This window comes from Anomalospiza imberbis, chromosome Z, assembly GCF_031753505.1.
Source record: "Anomalospiza imberbis isolate Cuckoo-Finch-1a 21T00152 chromosome Z, ASM3175350v1, whole genome shotgun sequence".
Lineage (NCBI taxonomy): Eukaryota > Metazoa > Chordata > Aves > Passeriformes > Viduidae > Anomalospiza > Anomalospiza imberbis.
Genome location: NC_089721.1, coordinates 37,826,428 through 37,847,498, shown reverse-complemented (window position 1 = coordinate 37,847,498; position 21,071 = coordinate 37,826,428). Strand labels below are relative to the sequence as shown.

Below are 21,071 nucleotides of genomic sequence, written 5' to 3'. Positions count from 1 at the left end.
GCTTTCACTTTTATATTAATCCTTCTTTTACTAATACCTTTGCTGGTGTTTCTTTGCATGACCTAAATAATTCATTTGCAACAGCTTCTAAAGTATTATTTTGAGGGTGGATGACAGATGCAGAAAAAGCAGCTTCTGCACTCCCTCTTGGGAAAAAAAGAAAACGTAAGTCTGTTTTCATTTACATATAGAACATTTTTCCACATAATTTCTGGTCTTTTATTATGAATATTGCACATAGTGCACTTAAGTTGCCAGAATGCTACACTGCATAAATAGGCTTTGTTTTAGGAAAATTCATTTCCACAGGAGAGGACACTATGCCTACAGCTTCTCCTCACAGTACTTTCAATGGCTTTCACTGCTTAACTGGCTCACAGCTGTCATATCTGGTGTGGACTTGTCTCTAATGATGAGATTATCTGCAGCAGAGTACAGAGGATACTTTTTCATCTTCATACATTGTCTCAGAGACTGAAGAATGGTATATTTCCAATATCTGACCTGTGAGTGCTTTCTAGAGACTCACCTAAAGATGTAGCAGGATACAAAACTGAGCACACATCAATGAACTTCCCACTTTAAAAAATAAACTAGTGACAGATGCATTATTAGGTGTGTAATGCACGGGAAGTGTAACTGGCAAACCCAGTTATTTGTAGGGATCTTGACTGGGGGTTATTTGTCTTTCTGTTGTGCTAAGTGTTAGTAGGGACAGAGAGATAACAACAACTTCTGGACTGAGGCTCATGGAGGTAATTTTTGTTGGATTTAATAATGGTTACTGCAACACTGTAGACATGGATTGCCCAAGGAAATGGTATGCATTACATCAATCATATCACTAAATTACTCATTAATTTAGTTCTGTGTCTTCTTCTTACAGCCTGATTCCTTTTACCCTCTGAGAGTGGTATAGTCTGGTCTTTAAATAGGTGGAGACAGAGAGATTCCTCAGGCATTTGGCTGATCTGCCACGGCATGGGTCAGGACTTTGTTCTGTCACAGCTCTATTGCCCTTTTACTAACCTACTGTCCCTTCTTCAGAGATATCTAATCTTAGAGTATTTGCACTTGCTTTGAAACTCTTTTCAAGCCTTTTCTGGATTGACACAGATACTTTTTCTTTTGATCCTTGCAGCCAGGGTCATAATCTCAGTCTCAGATGTTAGCCTCACTGTAGATGTGGGCTGTTCCTAACTGGATTCACTGTACTGAGAAACTCATTAATTGTTAGTGTGTATTAAACAGACAGGAAGTCTGCTGTCAGAGAATCACCAGCAAAAAATTCCTTCACAGACTATTAGGAATAAAGGGAAACCTTTGGAACAGGCACATCAAAACTTGTCACTAATCCTCCTGCTATTATTTTCGTTTTCTGCAGTCTCATTTGACCCAGCTAGACAGATATGATGTTATTAGAGACACTCAGGTATCACCTGCCAGCCATCCTCCTTTTGATTTTATGTGTGTCAATAAAGTACTGTGGAGTTGCCTGGTATAACAATGTCAAAGAAAAAATGTAATCTCTCTCTATGTTTAGAGTATTTTTAAAGGACTCTGTCCTTATGTGTAAGTCAATATAGTGAGGTATAGAAGATATTCTTCAAACACAGAACTGGCCTATTCTAACATTTTTCTTTGGGAGAGCATCTGTGAGAAGAATTATAAGTGAAATTTCAATCTGTGACACCTTTGACATATATTTTCTACAAAGTTCTTTCTTTTTCCATGTCACTATTTTTTAAAGATCTGGTTTACTAGGATGATATATAGATTACTTTGAAATGCTTTATTTTGTTTTATATACTTTATAGGGACAATAGAGCTCTGGGGCCAAAGAAGAAAGCTTTGATTTCTGTATTGCTCATTCCACATTATCCCTGTGCATGCAACACAAACCCATAAATATTGTATGAAACTCGATAGCTTTACTGAAGCAATGTGTCATGCTCCTTCTCTTTTGATTACAGCACATCACATGGGGAAAGGAATGGAAAATGGCCTTGGTAGTGTTACATTTCAAGGTCTTTATGGGCCCAGAATGGAATGACGCTCTAGATAGCTACAAGTTTATGTTGTCTCGAAAGTTTATTGGTATCCCACTGAGATGATGTAATTCTTATGCTCCTCATCATTCAGTTTGTAACTTACTGTGCTCTGAGCTGGCCTTTTAAAGTGTCTCTTTTGCCTGGGATACAGAAAGAGCACAGACGAATATGTTAATCTCCCTGGCACTGGTTAATTCATGTGTGCCTTGGACTGTTTGCTTTCAAAGAAATTTCATATCTCTCAACTTTTGTTGAAGCTGAGGGAAACACAGCATTCTCTGAATTTGATGCAGTCAAAATGGGGGAAGGAAGAATGAAAACTCAATACGAAAAATTATTTTCATTTAACACCTCAGTTGTCTGACAAGATCATTACACTTTCTATTTTCATTTCTCCCTTAGTCTACTGAATGCTGAATTGTCAATTTATAGCTGGAGAGGTGGTGGATTTATTCCATTCCTGCATCATATAATTCACAGTGAAATCCATTTCTGAAATAAAAAAACTGCTGAGAGTGTGATAGGAATAAGACTGGATTTAACAATTAAAATCCCTCCAAAGAATGAGTTTTGACTTCTATTGCAGCCTTGTGAATGAGAGTGGAAATGCTACTAATTTAATATCTTGCCAATCCTATGAATTTTAATAGTATATTATCATGTCAGTCATTTTATATCTAACTAGCAGTTGGATACAATTATTATAATAATTTCCTATAATTGGTAAGCTGGAAGCAGGAGTACTTAACAGCTGGATAGAATGCATAAGGCTTGAGAATAAGTGTTTGTTAAAGAGTTGCTCTCTTCAACCTTTAGTTTACAGCCCAGCTTCCTGATGGTATGTCTTGAACCAGTCATGAATCACCAGTCCGTCACCACATCATTTTCTTCCAATTCATCACTGGAAAAGATTAATTGCTTGAGCACACAGCAATGCTTACAAATTTTTGGATATCATGCTAGAAAATTGCTTCTAGCCAGCCAAAATGCCTAGAACAGTTAACTTTGTAAATTCCAGATAAGGTGGAAAGTGAATTGGTTCATAATATGCCTCAATGGAAAGAACATATGTGATTTTTTATCTTACAGGAAGAAAACTCTCGTTGTTGTTTCTGGTTTTTATTTTATTTATTTTTTTTACAGAAACCCTCCAGTATAGAAGTGTAGTGGCTCAAATTGTGATGGAGATTAATCATTATAGACTCATTTTCCTGCCATATGGACAACTGAACGAAACTAAATGATGTGATATTTTATTTTCCTTGGCTAGACCATGTGAAACCTATTGACAGTCTGTCTTTCCTTCTTTTTTCCCTCAGTGAATATAGAATAGAGGGAAATTGTATTTTTTTCTAGTGTAATTTACTCTTTTACACATAATTTTCACAGCTATATGTATGTTCATTTTACACACCTACCTATGCACACATGAATATTTGATCAGCATTTTGACTCAGAGGATTAATCATTACCAGAAATTAAGCAGAAGATTAATTTCTAGTAATAATACTTATCAAGAGGACATGTAAATTAGGATTTAATTTATGTCATTGTTGGCATCACAAACTTATTGAACTATGAAGAAAAAGAACAGGATGATACTAAAAAGGATGAACATATGGAGTACTGAAGGGATTATAGGCAGTCTGTAATGGAGTCACAGTGTAGAATTTACAGCCAAGAAAACACATATCAAAGACTCTGCAACTCATATGAAAAGGTGATGAGTGCCTTAACAAGCTGGAGGAGTATCTGAATTTTTTTACAGAAATAAGTTGAAAATGGAAAAAAGAAAGCTCAAGTAGAGAGAAACCTTTAATGGTAGGGACTGGTCCTCTGCAAAGGGCTACAGGATTTTACTGAAAAATTCATGAAGGATCTTATTTTTTGCCTATTTATTTGTTTTTAGAGTTTAGCCGCCCTATTTCTTTATTGATAGAATATGAAATCTGTTTTGAAGTATTAAACCCATACTGTTGTGGCATTTATTAACTTGACTGGAAGAAGGAAAGTAGACTGCATTGCTACACCAAGATTTTATTTTCTGTCTTTTATTCTTCTCTCACTGTTATAGTGACTAATTACTGAGAACATGCTGCTTTTACTGGGCTCTCTCAAGGCAAGCTAATTACATGGCTCTAATTAAGTGATTTGTTATGCAGACTTGACTTTTCCCATTTCATAAAAAGTGACTTTATACTGTGTTGAGAAAGAGAAAAGCGGTACTTCTAACATAAGCAGCAAAAAACTTCAAATCTTGACTTTGCCTCCAGAGGAAAAAAAATGGGAATATAAGATACTCCACTGAAATTTTTCTTCCTGAAGAGAGTAGGATGCTGACAGTATCCTGATATTCTCTTTTGCACATTTTTCACTTACTAAATTCTAATCTCTCTAAATGAAGGAGCTTGCAGGAACACAACATGGTAGGAGATATTTAAACCATGTGACATTCTTAAGAATGAGCTATTTGTGCAGTCTTCCAGAAATAACCTATTAATCTCAATTTATTTTTTAGTAGATGGACTTACTTGGAAAACAACACTGGATTTGATATCTTGTGCAAGGATTACTCCTAAAAAAGACCGGGATGTATAATAATGTTATTATGCATTGCATTAAAATACATTGTTGTTTGTTGTATTTAAAAGCTTTAGGATCAGTGACAAATATATAAAGAGTGTGCATGAAATGATGTTATCATTGCTGTAAGCAACTTATTCAAATCCATTTCTATAATTAACAAGCTTTATAGTGAAATTGTGTTTTTTAGAAACGGATGATAGGACAGGAAGCTACAACTTCCACGTCAACACATATCCCTGTAATGCTTTTAATAAAACATTCATAATTTACTTATGTATTTGTAATATAGGTGGCCTTGTCTCATACTATTGCACGCTCATGATGCACGAGTGTGTCATGCTTGAAGACATTAATAAACTAAGGTAAAGGCTTGAACTTACGGTTAAATCTAAGAATTTGATGAGTAAACTCCATTAAAATTATCCATACATATCATATGGATAGTTTTTTTCTTTGTAGAAAAGATCTCAGCTCACACAATGTTTTTGAATGCCTCAGATGTTCAGTTCTTAGTGTACAATTTTTTTAAGTATGCATGAAAGATGCCTCACAAAATTATATGTTATAATTAATATCCTTGGTATAAAAAATCACTAACAGTATTTTTTTATCAATCCTTCCTTGGAACTAGAGAGAAAAGTAAAGAAATATTCTGGAATAAAAATGGCTTATGCTGGCTGACATATGATCTGTGACATGAGCACTGGCACTCACACTTTTTAAAATACTCAGGATTTATTTTCTTAAAAGACAGGTCTGATAGGAAAAACTGGGGAAGGAATGCTTTGATGTTTTAGTAAGTTCATATAATTTATATCCCCTTGTTCTCTTTTCCCATCTATACATCCTATTCTTTCTTTCCCAAACTAAAAAAATGTTCTGCTTTTTTCCTATTTGGTATTAAAGTGGAGGCATTTAATCCTCTAGATAAAGATCTATAAATATGTGCTATAACTAGTGATAGTATTTACCAGGCACTCATCATAATTTTTCCTGATATAAAAAAGTAATCAAAATGTTTTAACAGCCCACTTGTTTTTTAATCTAATATTAAACTGACTTGTCAATTCAAAAATTTGATGAATGATGTCATCTAAATTCAATGGGCATCCATAAAAAAAGTGATTTTAGGAAAAGAGGGGAGAGAGAAAAATGTGTCTTAAAATTTGGAAATTATGAGGAAAACTGCAATAGAAATATAGGCTGTAAATTATCATGTTTTGAAGATTATGCTAAACTGGCATCTTCCCTAAAGACACTTCAAGGGAAGCTCTACCTGAACTCTAAATCTATGGAAGCAGTTGGATCCCATCACTTCATTATGTTAAGAGACATGACACCTAAATTAATTTTTGTTGTCAGTTTTTTTGAAAGCTTTTGTTTTGGAAAAACCTTTAAGCCTTGCTGCTCTTTAAAGGTCTCCTTCACACCTCTAGAGTTCAATTTGTTTTAGAAAAATTGTATTGTACAAGTCCTAAATTTTATCATATATTGTGCTACTGAATTCTTCTACATAATGGAGTGAAAAACCTGATGTTACAGCCCTGTGAAGCTTTGAAATCCCTCTCTTTGCAGTGGATAACAATTGGGCCTTTCTGCTTTTTGGATTTAATAACACAAACATAGCATTGGCAAGGTTTTGTAAATGGTATTAGGATACCTAACCTCAAGCATTTAACATCCAATGGGACCAATGCAGAACCATTCTTACTGTCACTTTTCATTCTCACCTAGGTCAGCAGATTCATTGAGATGATTAGAAATAACAAATTAAGTAAACTTTATGTAAATTTTCACCAGAAATCAGAACTGTAATGTTATGATCCACTCCACAAAAGGAATCAATTTTATTGCAAATGATTATGATCTAAAGACAGCATTTTGCACCTTCTCCTTACAATTTATGTTGCTGTAAATTATTATGTAATATGGTTGTAGATGTTGAATTTCCTCTGGTATTGGATGAAATGAAATACTTTTTTTTTTTTTCTTAGAGTATTCCTTTTGTTCCTATTTTGGAACAAAAAATTCCTGAAGGAATTCAGGTATTGGAACAAAATTGATACTACTTACGTAGGTAAAGATGGTTCTCTGAAATGACACTGCTCTGCTGGGAAATCTGAGACAAGGTCATTGTTGAACTGCTCATCTTCCCACACATGTGCTCTAGTGCAAAAAAGGCTGGTGGCATTTGCAGCAATCTATCTGTGTTTGCACGCTAATTCTCTCAAATTCTTTTACTATCTGTTTCTTGCAAGAGATCAGGCTGACTGGTCCTGTTTTTTTTTCCACACTTGCTAGAACAGTAAATCTTGGCACTTCAAATGCTTTTGTTTTCTGGTAGCTTTCCATTTCACATGGCTACAACCATGACTCGCAAACCACAGCATGGCAATCATGAACATCAGCTGGCTGCTTCGATTATAGTAAATTGTATTTCATCTCTTGGAATGAGGGTGTTAATATATTATGCACGAGGTCTAGCCAACTAGTTAACCAAAACTAAGATGCTTTTACTTCATACATTAATATAATTTTGTAATTCATAGAAAACATAACTTACAGGAACCACAGTTCATATGTACAGTATTCTGCCAGAAGTATCTATAGAAATGGCAATGTAAATGTCAGATGACTTTTTTCTTACTATAATAAACTGCTTTAACAAGTGTGTTTATGTGTTTTGAGGCTTTTTTTTTTCCATTGGTTTTTTTGCTGTGAGGAAATGAAACCAAAGAAAGTGGTCTCAGCATGACTTCTGGGACTGCAGGGATCCCCACACATCAGACCCCACATGTACCTTTACCCTTACTAATTAGATCAATCTTGCATTTATCCCTCACTTACAAACTGTATGAAAACTGTGAAGAAAAATTTAGGGATGCCAGATGTGAGTAACAGCCTCATTCTAGTGAGTGCATCTCTGTGCACTTTGCAAACTTGCAGATTTATTCAAGGGAACTTAAAGAATGAAACACATTTTGTGTGTTCTATCTCCTCCCACAATATCTCTGATGTTTCTGGTCATTCAGTGTCTCTGCTTTATGGTAAGGACAACAGCGTGCCTAATCAGGAGCACATTGCTATGGCATTTTTCCAACAAACAAAAATATTCCTGTATTCTGCTCACAGATTCTAAAGAACAAACAGAAAAAAAAAATAGGTTTTCAGAGGTGTTAGGGGAAAAACAAATTTGTGAGAGTACAAACTCAGTCTTATCACTTGATGGTACATGGCTTTTGCCAATCCATCTGCTTGGAGAAAGATTCACTTTGGGAGGTAGTTTTCAAAAGTATTCCTTGGAAAAAATAAGTGATTTACAAGTGGAATGTTTCAATGAGAATATTAAAGGCTATCTATTTTCTTCCCTCAGGAAGACTTGGTAAAATTGTAGCAGGAGATGAAAAGGAAATGTTTTGCGCTACCTCAGAATTTAAGGGGCTGTTGTGCCTGAAACTCATAGAGTGAGGAGGAGAGAAGTTCAGAAGCTTTTGTACAGACTTTCTGAAATAATATATCTTAAAAATCAAAATGTATTGAACTAATATTTAATACAGTGATCTCGGAGTTCTTAGGCAATAGAGTGGATCAAAAAGGAGCATGATGAAAGCAGAGAGATGTGAATTCTGCTGTTTTGAGTAAAAAAGACACACTCCTCGTTCCAAAGGGTCCAGCAAAGGAGGTCTGACTATAGCTTCTCTGGAGTGGATGGGATTTCAGCTACAAAATATAGAAGCAATTTTGAAACTCTTACCCCCATCTTCATCCTGAAAAGAACAAACTTCACCCTTTGCAAGGGTACAAAACAGGTGAAAGGTCTGATTGTGGAGGCAAATCAAGGTGACTCAGCCAAGGTGGGTAATTTTTTTCAATTGTTTTTATGATTATTTGCTGATTTTTATCTAGAAATTCACTGCAGCCTGTAGAGAGAAGTAGATATTGTTTAGGCACTTGAGGAACTCAGCTTAGTGCCTCTGAATTGCCATTAGCTGCAGAGGGCATCTCAGCAAATTACCTTCATTAGAAGGAATTTGGGCTTTGTCATAAATGATAACTGTGATTGAAGAGAGATTACTGTAAGCAGCTTACTGCTGACTGTGGTATGGCTAAGCAGAAGAAAACAAATTCACTAAGTAAAAATACATTTGATAAAGTAAAATCCACCAACAAATGGCTGGATCTGTGTGTAGATGTGACCTCAGCTTGAAAAATAAGGGTTGCACCAATCAGGGCAGCTTGTAAAATGCTGCATCCTCCTCAGGTTGTTGGATCTATGTTTCTATCCTCTATTTTCCATCCAGAGAGATGGAGAAAAACAGTAGCCAAGCATAATTTCCAAATCAACAGGTGAAAAACCAACAGTGAAAATATAAGCAATTTTATAATTCCACTAGTAGGATAACTAAAACAGAGGAGATAAGAACTTGTGTAGCTGACATGATCACTCGAACAGCTTAACATAATTAAAAAAAAAGTAAGGAAAAAAAAAAAAGAAGGCAGGTTTTCTGCACTTGGGAAGAACTATATTTAGCTGCTCTAAAATCGTGACCATATGAGATTCTCAAGGCAGTTGATTTTATATTCTCTCAGTGTTTGTGTCTGTGAGCAAAATAAGTGTGCCTGGGCTTATTTAGTATAAATTAAAACTTGCTTGTTTTATCATGAACTAGTGTGGCAGAGAGCAGCTGAATATTGTTGTAGGAGAATGAGAAATCTGGGCAAGAGAGTCCCTCATTCCTCAAGTATTAATAACTATTCAGAGTGAGACTTTTCAGTAGAGAAATATGCATCCTAAAATGCTCCTGCTCTCACCACAAATGATGCCACCCACTCCTCTGGAACTGTATCATGCTTAGTAAAGTTATTTTTTTCATTCTTTTAGGTTATTTATTTGTGCAGTTCAGGCAAACCTATCAAAAATTAACACTGAATGTTACACCAAAATTTTAAAATTAAAAAATAAATTTTAAATTTAAAAAATAAAATTTAAAATTGTCTTTGAATTTTGCCCATCTATTTCTAAAAGAAATTGAAATACTTTACAATAAGTGTTTCAGTTCTTCTGTGACAGCTCTATCTCACTTTTACAAGAGCACAGTTCCCCCTTTTTTCTTTTGAGGTGAAGATTCAATGACTTTTTATCAGGGTTTTCTATTTTGTTTTACTTTGGTTGGCTAGTTGTTTTGGGACAATATTTTGAAAAAAAAAAACTTTTAAACTAGTCAGTTACTTGCATAGAAAATACCACAGAATTGTTTTGAATATTACAGGATCATTTTGATCAGTTTAATAAAGTCCTTTATAGGGAATTAAAATGGTAATTCTCTCTTGTGAAAGGGAGTTAAATTGCTGTTATCTCATTAAGAAGCTGAAGAAGGTTTTCTGAGTATTTCAAAGTTAATTGTGTCTTAAAACCTTACCTGCTTCACTGCCAGGAGAATATGAATTTAAACTTGTCTGTTTGACTGAAATTTTATAAAAACAACATCAGTGGTGTTCAGTAAATATGACAATTCATTAAAAATTATAATTGAATTTGGAAGAAATAGCAGGAAAATAAATATATTATATAGGCAGTACTCTGCAGAAAAGAAAATAAAAAAATGAAGTTCAACAGCATGCAACTTTTTCAATTTTAATTTTAACTTTTTCAATGGTGGTTTTAAATATTTGTTTAAACTAAGTTTCCCTTTAGAAAATGTGCATTTTCCTTCCCTGAAGTTCCTTATTTTATGTGGAACTGATTTAACTTCATTTAAACATGTTTAGTGAGGTGACATCACACAGATATTCTAAAATCAGAATTTAACCTTGAGCTTCACACTTAAAGATTCTGCATTGCTATGAGGTTTGTGTGTGCGTGTGTGTGTATGTCTTTGTTTGTTCCTTTAGAGGAAACAGGGAGCATGTCACACCAAAGAGAAAAGGCCATTGTATTAACTATGAGTTTCTGGTTTGATTCAGCAGCTATCCATTGCTGAATATTGCATTTAGATTAATGCAAGTGTTTCTATCCCAGACCCCCGCCCCGGCACTGAATTGAAATGGCAAAAGAGCCATTGCTGATTTGTAACTCGGAGTTATCACTGCATTGCCCTCCTAACACAGTTGTCTTACACCACTCCATCTGGTTCCTCTGGTCCCCAGCATCACGGCAAATGTCCAAATATTCTTTTGCATCCTGTCAATAACACCCTTTTCTCTCTCTGTGCTTCTTTCTGTGGCAAGTCCAGGGTATCCACTAATTTGGAGAGAGATTGTTCTTGCAATAGGCAGCCAATGTGTAGAACAAAGGATCTGAATGACATATGTCCAGTTCTTTCCAATCTAAATTATTCTGTGATTCTGTGACTTACTTAAAAGCCTTCCTTTAAAACTTTATTATACCTCAATGATCCTTGGGTAGAAAAGGCACTAAAGATTCCAGATTAATCAAACAACCAACACGATGTCTCTGAAGAAGGAAAAAGGTGGGAAAAGACAGAGTAAAGAGCTGTCACAAATCTCTGAGGTTCTGAGATGACCGCTCTGTGTCTTAGAAGTAGGGAAAAGAGATTCTAGCAATGAGATTTCATGTTTTGTTTTAGGGGATGTGTTTTATTCCCAGTTCTTTAGAACAATTGAAAAAATAGGAAAAAATTGGAGTTTTCTAAGAAACTTAGCTTTAGTTGAAACCCCATTGCTGGCTTATATTTTTCCAGCTAGGCCCTTCCTCTTTTACCGTCGATAGTAATATTGTGGTGCTTAGCAGTGGCAGCCATCCATAAAGGATAGATGACAGCTGTGTCATCTGTGGCAAAATGTCTTCTGTGGTATCTAGTCTTCTGTGGCAAAATGTAAAGAACGTGAGTGAAGGATTAACCAGTTTGGAAAAATGGACTCCAAGAGCAATATCTGATGGCCACTCACCAAGAGCAGGTCACAGGTAGTTCGGTGTGTCTGAGCTCAGAGGAGTACAAGGTAAACACCTCAAGACATTTCTTTATGTAGGCAGTACTATGTAAGACTTGTACCATGGAGCACATAACAGCCTAGTTATTTCCTGGGAGATGCAGTGGGCCTCAAGAAAAGAACATATCTAACACTGGTGATACGAACATGGAAGAGAAGGTGAAAGAAAGCACAAAGCCAAAGATGAATATGTTCATCCAGCTGTCTCCATGGCTGCAGCTGGGATCAAAGCACCCTCGCTTAGAGTCTATCCAGGTGGAGCAATATTCACTCATTCTAACTGAATGACAAAGAAAAAACTTTGCCCAAAGCCTTCTTTAGCAGCTTCCTGAGCCTCTGACATGGCTAAAGACTATTCTGAAATAGAGTCTAGAAACCAAGGCAAGGCCAATAAGATTTAAAGAATGGAACCCACTGGGAGACAGTGGGAAAATAACTGACAATATTTGCACAATATTTCTAAGATGCATACTGAAAATGAAAACCTGAAATCTAGAGCTGGAGGCTTAGCAGAACTCCAAAACTACCAACCTACACTTAAAATGGCTTTGCTTGTGAAAGCCTGTCACTTATCTACTTAACGTGTCTGACTTGGACAGTTGTTTAAAATGAACCCCTCCTAAAGCTGTCCCTGATATTGTACAGAGGTATCACTGTGGCTGACGAGCCCATCTGTACTTCAGGGATCTGTCACCAGAGTCAGCTGTATGTTGCTCTTCCAGCCATTCTTGTGCTTGTTTATCCCTCCCAGGCATTTCTCGTTTTATATTATTACTTATTTTGTAGGACTTTCTTCTGGTTTATTTCTGTTAGACATTTACATCTCTTGGCCAGGTTGAAAGTTGCTTTCTAAAGCCATCAGGAAGGCAGAGCATACTCCCGTCTTTCTCCAGGTAGAGGTACAGTATGTGCAGGAAACCTGGAATGCCAATGATATCCTGGACTGCATGAAAAGAAGGCTGTCCAGCAAATCAAGGGAGGTGTGCATCCAACTCTGAGGTTTTCAGCACAATAACGATGTGGGTCTGCTGTGGAGACAGGCTGAAAGAAGTGAAAAATAGGAAAAAAAAATTGGCAGTGAAGTTGCCCATTATTCATCTCCTGGTCGACTTTTCTTTACTGAATTAAAAGAGTTGCTGCTCCTTTAGTTTTAGTTTAAAATATTTTAAAATAATAAGATTTGAAAATTAACTATATTTCCCCCTTTCTGTAATCACCTGTAAAGGTGATTTTTTATTTCCCACTAAAAGGCAATGTGGCTTCTAAACTTTCTTCTCTTATAAATTGAACAAGAAATAGATACGTCTGCTGTTAAATCTCTGTGTCCCCTTTAATCTCAGTAATGTGTTACCCATGAGATACATGATTCTCATCCAACACTATTATAGTGGTTTATTTTTCAACAAGTAATTTCTATTCTACTCTCCTGGGATACTGAATCTATTTGACATATAATTTCAGTTAATTCCCTCAAACTGGGCAACTACAGCTTTTTTATTAATAGGAAATGAAGACTATTGCTTTATAAAGTATTTTTCCCAGATTTAATAATGGTTGGAGTCAAATTTATTACTTTATTCTTCAATAATATTATTTATAGCAATGAATTGTTGCTGAAAAAATTTTATTTGATTGGGACATAGAAATAAAATTTTGACTCAGGATCAAGTTTGCACTAGACCTTGCTTGCTTGCCAGAAAATTTACTCTGCAGGTTGCCCTGGTTGGCAGCAGGCAGCACAGAGAAAGCAGAGCAGAGCAGATGTGCCAGTGGCTGGGCAGAGAGGAGCACCGGAGGCAGGCTGAGAGCACGGTCCTTCATCAAGCCCAGCTGCAACTGCTGCCCTCTTTGCCTTTGGCTTCTGCTGCCCTGCAGGGAGAAAGCACAGCCCAGAGACTGTGTGAGGGAAATAACCATTTATTTCCTTTTCCTTCAATGAAGATTTGTGAGAGCCCTGCTAGAGTTGCCAGCGCGTTGGCGTCTTGCAGGGCTGGGGAGAGTCCTGGGGGCTGGGGACCCTTCTCTTATTGGGGTGCAAGGGTGCCCATGGCAATCGGTCCCAGCCCAGGACAGGGGTGGAGGGGCTGAAGCTGCTGCCCTGGGCAGAGGGATCTGCTACTGTCACCACCTCCTGCCGTGGCTCCTCCTGGGACCGGTCCCACTCCACAGGGACAGGCACAGGTGGGGGGTGGCTGGGACCCCCAGGGAAAGCAGCCTCCAAAGTGCCAGTTTCCTCCTCCACATCATAGACTTTAGGGCCATGGGCAGGAGCCCCCATCCAGCAGCTGCTGCTCTGGGAGCTGCTGGAGGTGCTGGAGCTGGAGCTGGAGCTGGAGCTGGAGCTGGAGCTGGAGCTGGAGCTGGAGCTGGAGCTGGCCACAGGGCCGTTGTTCTCGTCCCTGATGGCACCAGAGTACAGCAGCCTCTGGGCCTCCTCACTGCACTGGCCCACGATGATGCTGATGACGCCATGCACCAGTGGAGCCGTGTGCTGCTCGAGGACAGGCTGCAGCCCCTGCACCAACACCTCGGCGTTCAGCCCCTTGAGGCACAGGTCGTGCAGGATGGAGCTCTCTGCGGCCTCAACCAGCCACCAGCAGCGCCGGAATATCCCCTCCAGCCTCGGGCGCAGCCAGGGCCTCACGGGCTCCAGCAGCTGCGGCTGTCCACGGAAAAGTTGGGCCCACACCTCGGGTAGGAGGCCACCCGGGAACTCTGGCCCTGAGGAGCCCTGTTCAGCTGGGGACAGTGTCCCCTGTGAAGCAGCTGCACAGGACACCACAGGGCCACGGGGGTTTTCCTTGTCCAGGCGGCCGGGAGCTCTCCCTGCCTGGCCGGTGGCCACTGGCAGCTGCTCGGGGGCGGTGCTGGCTGTGTCCTGATGCTCGTCTGCGTGCTCAGAAAGCCTGATGGTCTCTATCGGTGTCCTGCAGAGTGGGCAGGAGGGATTTCTGAGTGCCCACCGCAGGAGGCAGCCCAGGCAGAAGCAGTGGTGACAGGGCAGAGCAAAAGTCACATCCTTCCGAGAGTCCTGGCAGATGGGACAGTCGCCATCTGGCTCTGTGGCCATCCCAGGAGTGATGGCTCCGGGACTGGCACCGAGATCTGCCAGGAACAGGCCGTGCCCAGCACCAGAAAGGCCTGGCTTTATCCTCTTGGCCTTGGCCTCTCGCTCAGTAGAGTTCAGGCTGGAGCCACAGTGGCCCTGCCAATGTTTCAATGGAAGCAGCGAGGGGCACAGTGTCACAATCTGTGACAAGGTCTGTGATGTCACAGCCCACTGGCCTCTGACACCAGCCTCCACCCCCAGTGACAACACGAAAGGCATTGAAACTCCTTGGAACCCCAAGATAGCAGTGAGGGAACGTGAGGTCACAATCCAGCACTGCCTGATGTCACCATCCACAGGTCGGTGACATCAGAGTCCTCTACCCTGTTGTGAGAGATGAGGTAATCTTTTGCTGATGGTTGTTAGGTTAAAAGGTTATTAGTTGAAAAACTGAAAGTTGTTTGTTCTGTGTGTTGTTTTTTTCTGGTTTGGATTTGCTCTAGTAATTTGTTGGGTGTTGCTGTGAGCTGGGAAAACAGCCAGGTTGAAGACTTGACCAGTAAGGAAGTAGGATCAGAGCAGAGGGGACAGAAAAGTAAATGGTCAGGAGAGAATAGAAATTCCCTAGTACCCAGCCAATAGGAAAGGGGGCAGGGACTGCCCCTGGTCAGGAAAGTGTATAAAATGCAGTCATTGCTTTGGAGGGTGTGTGTGTGTTCGGCTCTTGGGGGAAAGAGGGCATACATGTGGCTCAGGTGAATTGTTACCAATAAACAGATTTCTTTTGCCTCCATGACTTTGTCCTCATTTAATTGTATCTAAAAGTTAGTTCGTTTCTAACACTGTGATGACACAGCAGACGTTCCATCCCTGCAGGCACATGTTGTCAGAGAAAAAAGGAAATACTGTTTCCTAGTTTCAGTTTCTACTTCTCCATGATGCTGTCCCTCAGCCATCTGCATCACATGTCCTTGGCCCTGTCTCCAATCCCTGCTCCTGACACCTTGCCATGGTTTCCTGGGGTCAGGCCTGGTGTCTATTCACAGGGCCTCTTGTCTCTCTCCCTGGGAGAGGCCATCCCATCCAGGCCTTTCAGGCCAGGCTCTGTACAAGGTTTTGTCCCTTTTGGTTTAGAGGTCAGAGTTTGTCCTCTCTGCAGCCCTGCTGGATCGAGGGGGATGGGCACAAGGACACTGCACCTATGTTTAGGGCTCTGGGACTGTTCAGCCTTGCTTGCTCAGTAGAATGGGTCCTGTCTAGGGGGGCTCCAAACCCAGGAAAGGATTCTCTCTACCTTTTGTTTCAGCAGCAGTTCTTTCATCTGCACAATGACAAGGCCAGGCCTCCATGCTGGCAGCACTCCTGAGGTGACAAGGGCAGCATGTGGGCCCCTGAAGAAAGGAAATCTGCAAATACACAAATGGTACCCAGGGGTGCAGCTCGACTTTTCTCCTCCTGCCTTTGCTGAGTTGTCCTCCCCACCTGAATCCTGAAGCTGGGAAGGGCACCGTGCCAGCAAGGTGCAGTCTGACACTTCACTGCTGACCAAACAAGGGCCCCTTCCTATTGTTCAAGCTACAGAAGTGTGGGAATAAAGGAAAATGTGTCTGAATCAGGGCAGCCAGGCGGCCAGCAGGATCTTGTGGGCCTCCCTGTGTTGTTAAGGGACACCTCATGGGACTTGACCAAGTGAGTGACAGCTGGAAGCTCGACTGGAGGAGAAGGTGGGGACTTTTCAAAGATTGGGATGCTGCAGTTAAATGCCCCAATTCAAGGCTGCTGCTGATCTCAAACTGGGAGGGGCTGTTGACTCTCTTGAGGGACAAGATGCCATGCAGAGAGATACAGAGAGATTGGAGCCTTGGATTTCCTGTGGGAAAAGGTGCTGCCCATATAGCCCTAGGCCCAAGGCTGGTGCCCCACAGGACATGGGTGCCACCCACGGTGGGGCACAAGGGGAAGGCTGAGGAAGCAGATCCCAGAGACTGTGTGGGGGAAATAACAACAATTTATTTCTTTTTTCTTAAATAAGGAGTTTAAGAGCCTTGCAAGTTCTACTGGCGGCGGGGCCTCTTGCAGGGGTGGGGAGAGTCCGAGGCCTTTCTCTTTAGGGACCGCCGGGGCCGCCCAGGCAAGCAGTGCCTGCCTTGGGTGGGACCAGAGGGTCTGGGGCTGGTGCTCTGGACAGAGGGACCAGAGGCACCCGCCTCATCCTGGGGCTGGTCCTGCTCTGGGGACACCGGCACAACTGGGGAATGGCTTTGACCCCTGCTGGGGGTGGCCTCCGTTCTGGCAGCTTCCTCTTCTTCCTCTGTGGGGACTTGAGGGCTGCTGGGTAGAGTCCAAGAGCTGGAGCTGGGGCTATTGGGGCTGCTGGCTGGAGTGCATGTCCAAGAGCTGGAGCTGGGGCTATTGGGGCTGGGGGAGCTGGGGTTGTTGGGGCTGGAGAAGCTGGGGGAGCTGGAGAAGATGGAACTGGAGCTGCCGGAGTAGCTGCTGGCTGCTGGGCTGTCATCCTCATCTGTGGCAGAGTGGGAGTGCAGCAGCCTCTGGGCCCCTGAGCTGCAGTGTCTCACAATGATGTCGATGGTGCCCCGGACCAGTGGCACTGTGTGTTCCTCCAGGAAGGCCTGCAGACTCTGGATCATGACCTCCTGTTCTGGCCCATACACACAGAGAGCATGCAGGATGACACTCTGTGTGCTCCTTGCCATCCACCACTGCTCCCCGTACATGGTCTCCGTCCTTTGGCGTAGCCAAGTCCGCACAGGGTCCAGAAGTTCCCGTCGTCGACGGAAAAGTTCTGCCCAGACCTCGGGCAGGACACCGCCGACAGCTCTGGCTGGTGTCTCCTGAGGAGAAGAGGGATGGGCCAGCACAGGGCCATGGGGGCTGTTCTCGTCCTGGCCTCCGGGAGCTCGCTCTGATGAGCTCGTGGCTGCTGGCAGCTGCTCAGGGGCTGTGATGACGATCTCTAGAGAGTCACCGGCATCATCAGAAAACCTGACAGTCTCTATTGCTCCTCTGCACAGTGGGCATGATGGATTTGTCCGTGCCCACCGCAGGATGCAGCCCCGGCAGAACTGGTGGCCACAGGGCAGAGTAGAAGCCACGTCATCCCAGGTGTTCTGGCAGATGGCACAGTTGCCATCTGTCTCTGTGGCCATATTTGGCCGCTGCAGCACGTTGAGGAGGGCTGAGGATCAGGAGCTGCTCTCCGTTGCCGGTGTCACACCCTGCAGGAGAGGGGAGGAAGGAAGGAGAAGGACACCCTCCTACCTCCCTAAAGCCCTAAAGTCACCTGCCCACGTCCGACCGGGGGACGTTTCCTGTCAGTGCTGCAAGTACGCTCTGCCCCAGCCAGGCAGGGCTGGGGAAACCTTGCTGGTTGCTCTGGGACTGGCACTGGGACCTGCCAAGAACAGGCACCACTCAGCACCAGAGAAACCTGGCTTGACCCTCCACACCTCGCAGTCACGCTCGGTAGGAGTTCAGGCCAGAGCCAGACTGGCACCGGCTCTGCCCACACCTGTATTTAAGCAGTGAGGGGGGACATGTCACAATCCTGTGCTCGGTGATGTCACAATCTGCTTCTCGCTGATGTCAGCCTCCATCAGCAGGCGATGTCCCCACCAGTGCATGGTGTCAGGAGAAAGATGAAAATATTTTTTCTTGGTTTTAACTACGGCATTTCCATGTTGCTCTGCCTTGGCCACCTGCATCATGTGTCCATGGCCCCGTGTCTCATCCCCACTGCTGACACCTTGCCAAGGTTTTCTGTGATGAATGGAGTGGTGGGAGCTGTCAGCATGAACTGCCTGTGGCTGGATGATCCCTCCTGTCACTGCCTTTCCCTGGGCAATGCTGGGATTTGGAGAACCTGGGTGCTGGTGCCAGCCCTGGGTGAGAGTCTCCCACCCCTGTGGGTGGTGTCCCTGCTTCAGGGAGAAGCAGGAAGGAGTGTTTTGCTCCAGCCCCATGCACTCCCACTGGCACTTGCCCACAGTGCCGGGTTCCTCTCCACTTCCCAAGTGTCTGTGTTTCTGGAATTCAGTGCCTTTGTGCTCCTCCCCACAGCCTCAGGAAGGAGCTGGAGTTGCTGTCCCAGCAGAGTGGGGTACAAGGGCCAGAGGAACCCTGTCGTGACTCTGGAGAGCCCAGGACCCATCACCCCGTGGGCCATGCTGTGCCACCATCCCCTCCTGCCTCTGGCTATTGTCATCCCTGAAGAGTCATCAGCCCAAGCAGTTCTTTCTTCACTTGGAAATAACTTCTCCTGGTTTGAGGCTTGGGATTCTGTGTGCAACCACCACGTGGCCCCGCCTCAGGGTGCAGAGATCTCTCTTCAAACCTGTGCAAATGGAGGATGTCCATTGCCATACTTTGGTGCTTAACAGTCCACATGGAAAAAGATGGAAGTTTGTTCATCAGGACTTCTTTGTGTTGTTATGGGGAGGGTGTTTCTTCTTGCTTGAGAAAGTGCCTCTTAAAGGATGCAATTCTATTCCATTTCATTTGGAATTGGACTTTTAACGGTCTAAATTTGCAGGCAGCAGCTGGAATTTCAGAGTACCAAGATATTCCCTCTTTCCTGGGGTAACTAAGGCCACAGATACTGCAGGAGATGAATTTCATGCTTTAAGAGGACGCTTGGCCAAGGTGCTGATTTCATCTTGAGTTCCTTGCACATCTGTGGCCCAGAACATGCCCCCATTACCTTGCTACCATGCTCCCATTTCTTTTTCTCTCCTGTCCCGTGTGCCCTGAAATGATGAAATGACAGAAAGGGTGGGGATGGAAGGGACCTTTAGAGATCATCTAGTCCAAGCTCCCTGCCATGGTCAGGGAGACTTTCCACTAGACCAGGTTCTTCAGGCCCTCATCCAACCTGACCCTGAACACTCCCAATGATGGGACATCCACAACAGCCATGGGCATCCTGTTCCTGGCTTTCACTCGAGCAGAGGGGCAGAACTCCCTCCCTTGACCTGCTGGACATCCCTCTTTAGACACAGCCACAGAGGGCTTTCAGGGCTGCAAGCACACAGCTCATAGCCCATGTTTCCTTCTCAAGGATCTCCCAGTCCTTCCCCACAGGGCTGCTCTCAATCCATACATTACTCCTGCTGTTTTGTTGTTTCTCCTACTGAAACAAGGGACTTCTTACAAAAATTGGGACAGCTGGACAGGAACAAACGCAGATCCGAACCAATGTGGCTAATCATAAGTTCTCCCTTTATTGTTTACACACAGTAGTTTTTATACACTTCCAGATAGTTTACAATCGTGAGCACACTCTCATTGGCGAGCAAACATTTTTTGTCCTTGTCTTAAGGTGGCTAAAGTTTCACACTGCAGACCTATACTAATTCACACCTAGAAAGCCCATTACACTGTGGTACACCTTAACATAATTTCTAACTGCGCCACAGACTAATTTCTAACTGTGTCATAGGCTTCAAGGCCTCACTGAGGCCCGTATCTGAGGCCTAGGCTGGGGTAGCTCAACCTTCACTCTAAATTTAAATCATTTCCTCTCTCTCTCAGAAATTCTGCTACACCCTACAGATTGATTGGTGTGGAAGAAAACCCAGAGAATATGATAAAATTCACTTTCAAAACAGGGTCTTACTTGTGACCCAGCACCTGTAGGCCAACACCTGCCAGAAAAAAACAGAAATAAAGAATAATTCATATGAGGGGAATGGTTGGAAATTTCCTGAAACTATGTCAAAAGAGAGTATTTGTGAAAACAAGTAGTTCTTGAAGGAAATGCCTAACAGGAAAGCATCCTACCAGGTGCTGAGTAGTTGCAGGGGGCCAGTGCAGACAGCAAAGAGAAGGAGGTTTGTAAATGCAGAGCACTCAAAATCATCCCCAGGTGATCTTTGAAAAGTGGTCCTTTCACATGGCAGAAACTCAAAAGAAGCTGTGATTAACCTTCACCTGTTGGGAGGAGATGGAGGAAGATGAAAGAGATCTTTTAGAATTTGCTGCTTGCCAGAAAGCAACCACACTAAAGCACTTTCATGTGGACAAACCACAATTTGAATATTCAGTTGGAGTTCCACTCTGAATATTTGTGTTTTCTAAGTTCTGTTCCTGGGAATTCTGCAACTGTACTCAGAAGGAGCCTGCAGGAGGGGAACTGGAATAACAGAAGGGAGAAGCTGAGCCCTCACCAGCAATTTCAACTGTTTGCTCATGACCAGCACCTGAAGACTGTAACATAAGGCCCTACGTTGGACAGGGGCTTCCAGGTTCTGATCAGCTGCTTTACAGGGTTAGCTGTGGCAGCCAGCCCTGTGCTGAGTGCCTTTGGTGACACTGGACAATCTACCAAACACAGTTGCTGGGCACTCGATTGCAATAAGGATGTAAAGAGACACAAATATTACTATGCCTTGTGCAAGAGGTTTTGAAGCAGACTCTGG

General features: G+C 42.5%; 2 protein-coding genes and 1 long non-coding RNA gene across 3 annotated transcripts in view; all 3 read right to left on the bottom strand.

The window, feature by feature from the left end:
* LOC137465071 (sushi, nidogen and EGF-like domain-containing protein 1) overlaps nucleotides 1-21,071 on the bottom strand; it is a 218,137-nt gene that overhangs the window by 77,264 nt on the left and 119,802 nt on the right. The gene's annotated exons all lie outside the window — the stretch shown is intronic.
* LOC137464768 (uncharacterized) lies at nucleotides 7,665-7,942 on the bottom strand. The gene is made up of 2 exons (XR_010994411.1): nucleotides 7,870-7,942; nucleotides 7,665-7,772 (listed from the first exon to the last, which is right to left on the bottom strand). It is a non-coding gene; the product is annotated as an uncharacterized lncRNA (long non-coding RNA).
* LOC137465345 (E3 ubiquitin-protein ligase Topors-like) lies at nucleotides 16,692-18,171 on the bottom strand. The gene is made up of 2 exons (XM_068177363.1): nucleotides 18,077-18,171; nucleotides 16,692-17,873 (listed from the first exon to the last, which is right to left on the bottom strand). Exon 2 carries the CDS (start codon nucleotides 17,802-17,804, stop codon nucleotides 16,692-16,694), a length of 1,113 nt encoding a protein of 370 aa, XP_068033464.1. The 5' UTR covers nucleotides 17,805-17,873; nucleotides 18,077-18,171.

Bases quoted from the DNA above. Each gene is read 5' to 3' on its own strand.
- LOC137465345 (XM_068177363.1), bottom strand. From the start codon at position 17,804: ATGGCCACAGAGACAGATGGCAACTGTGCCATCTGCCAGAACACCTGG.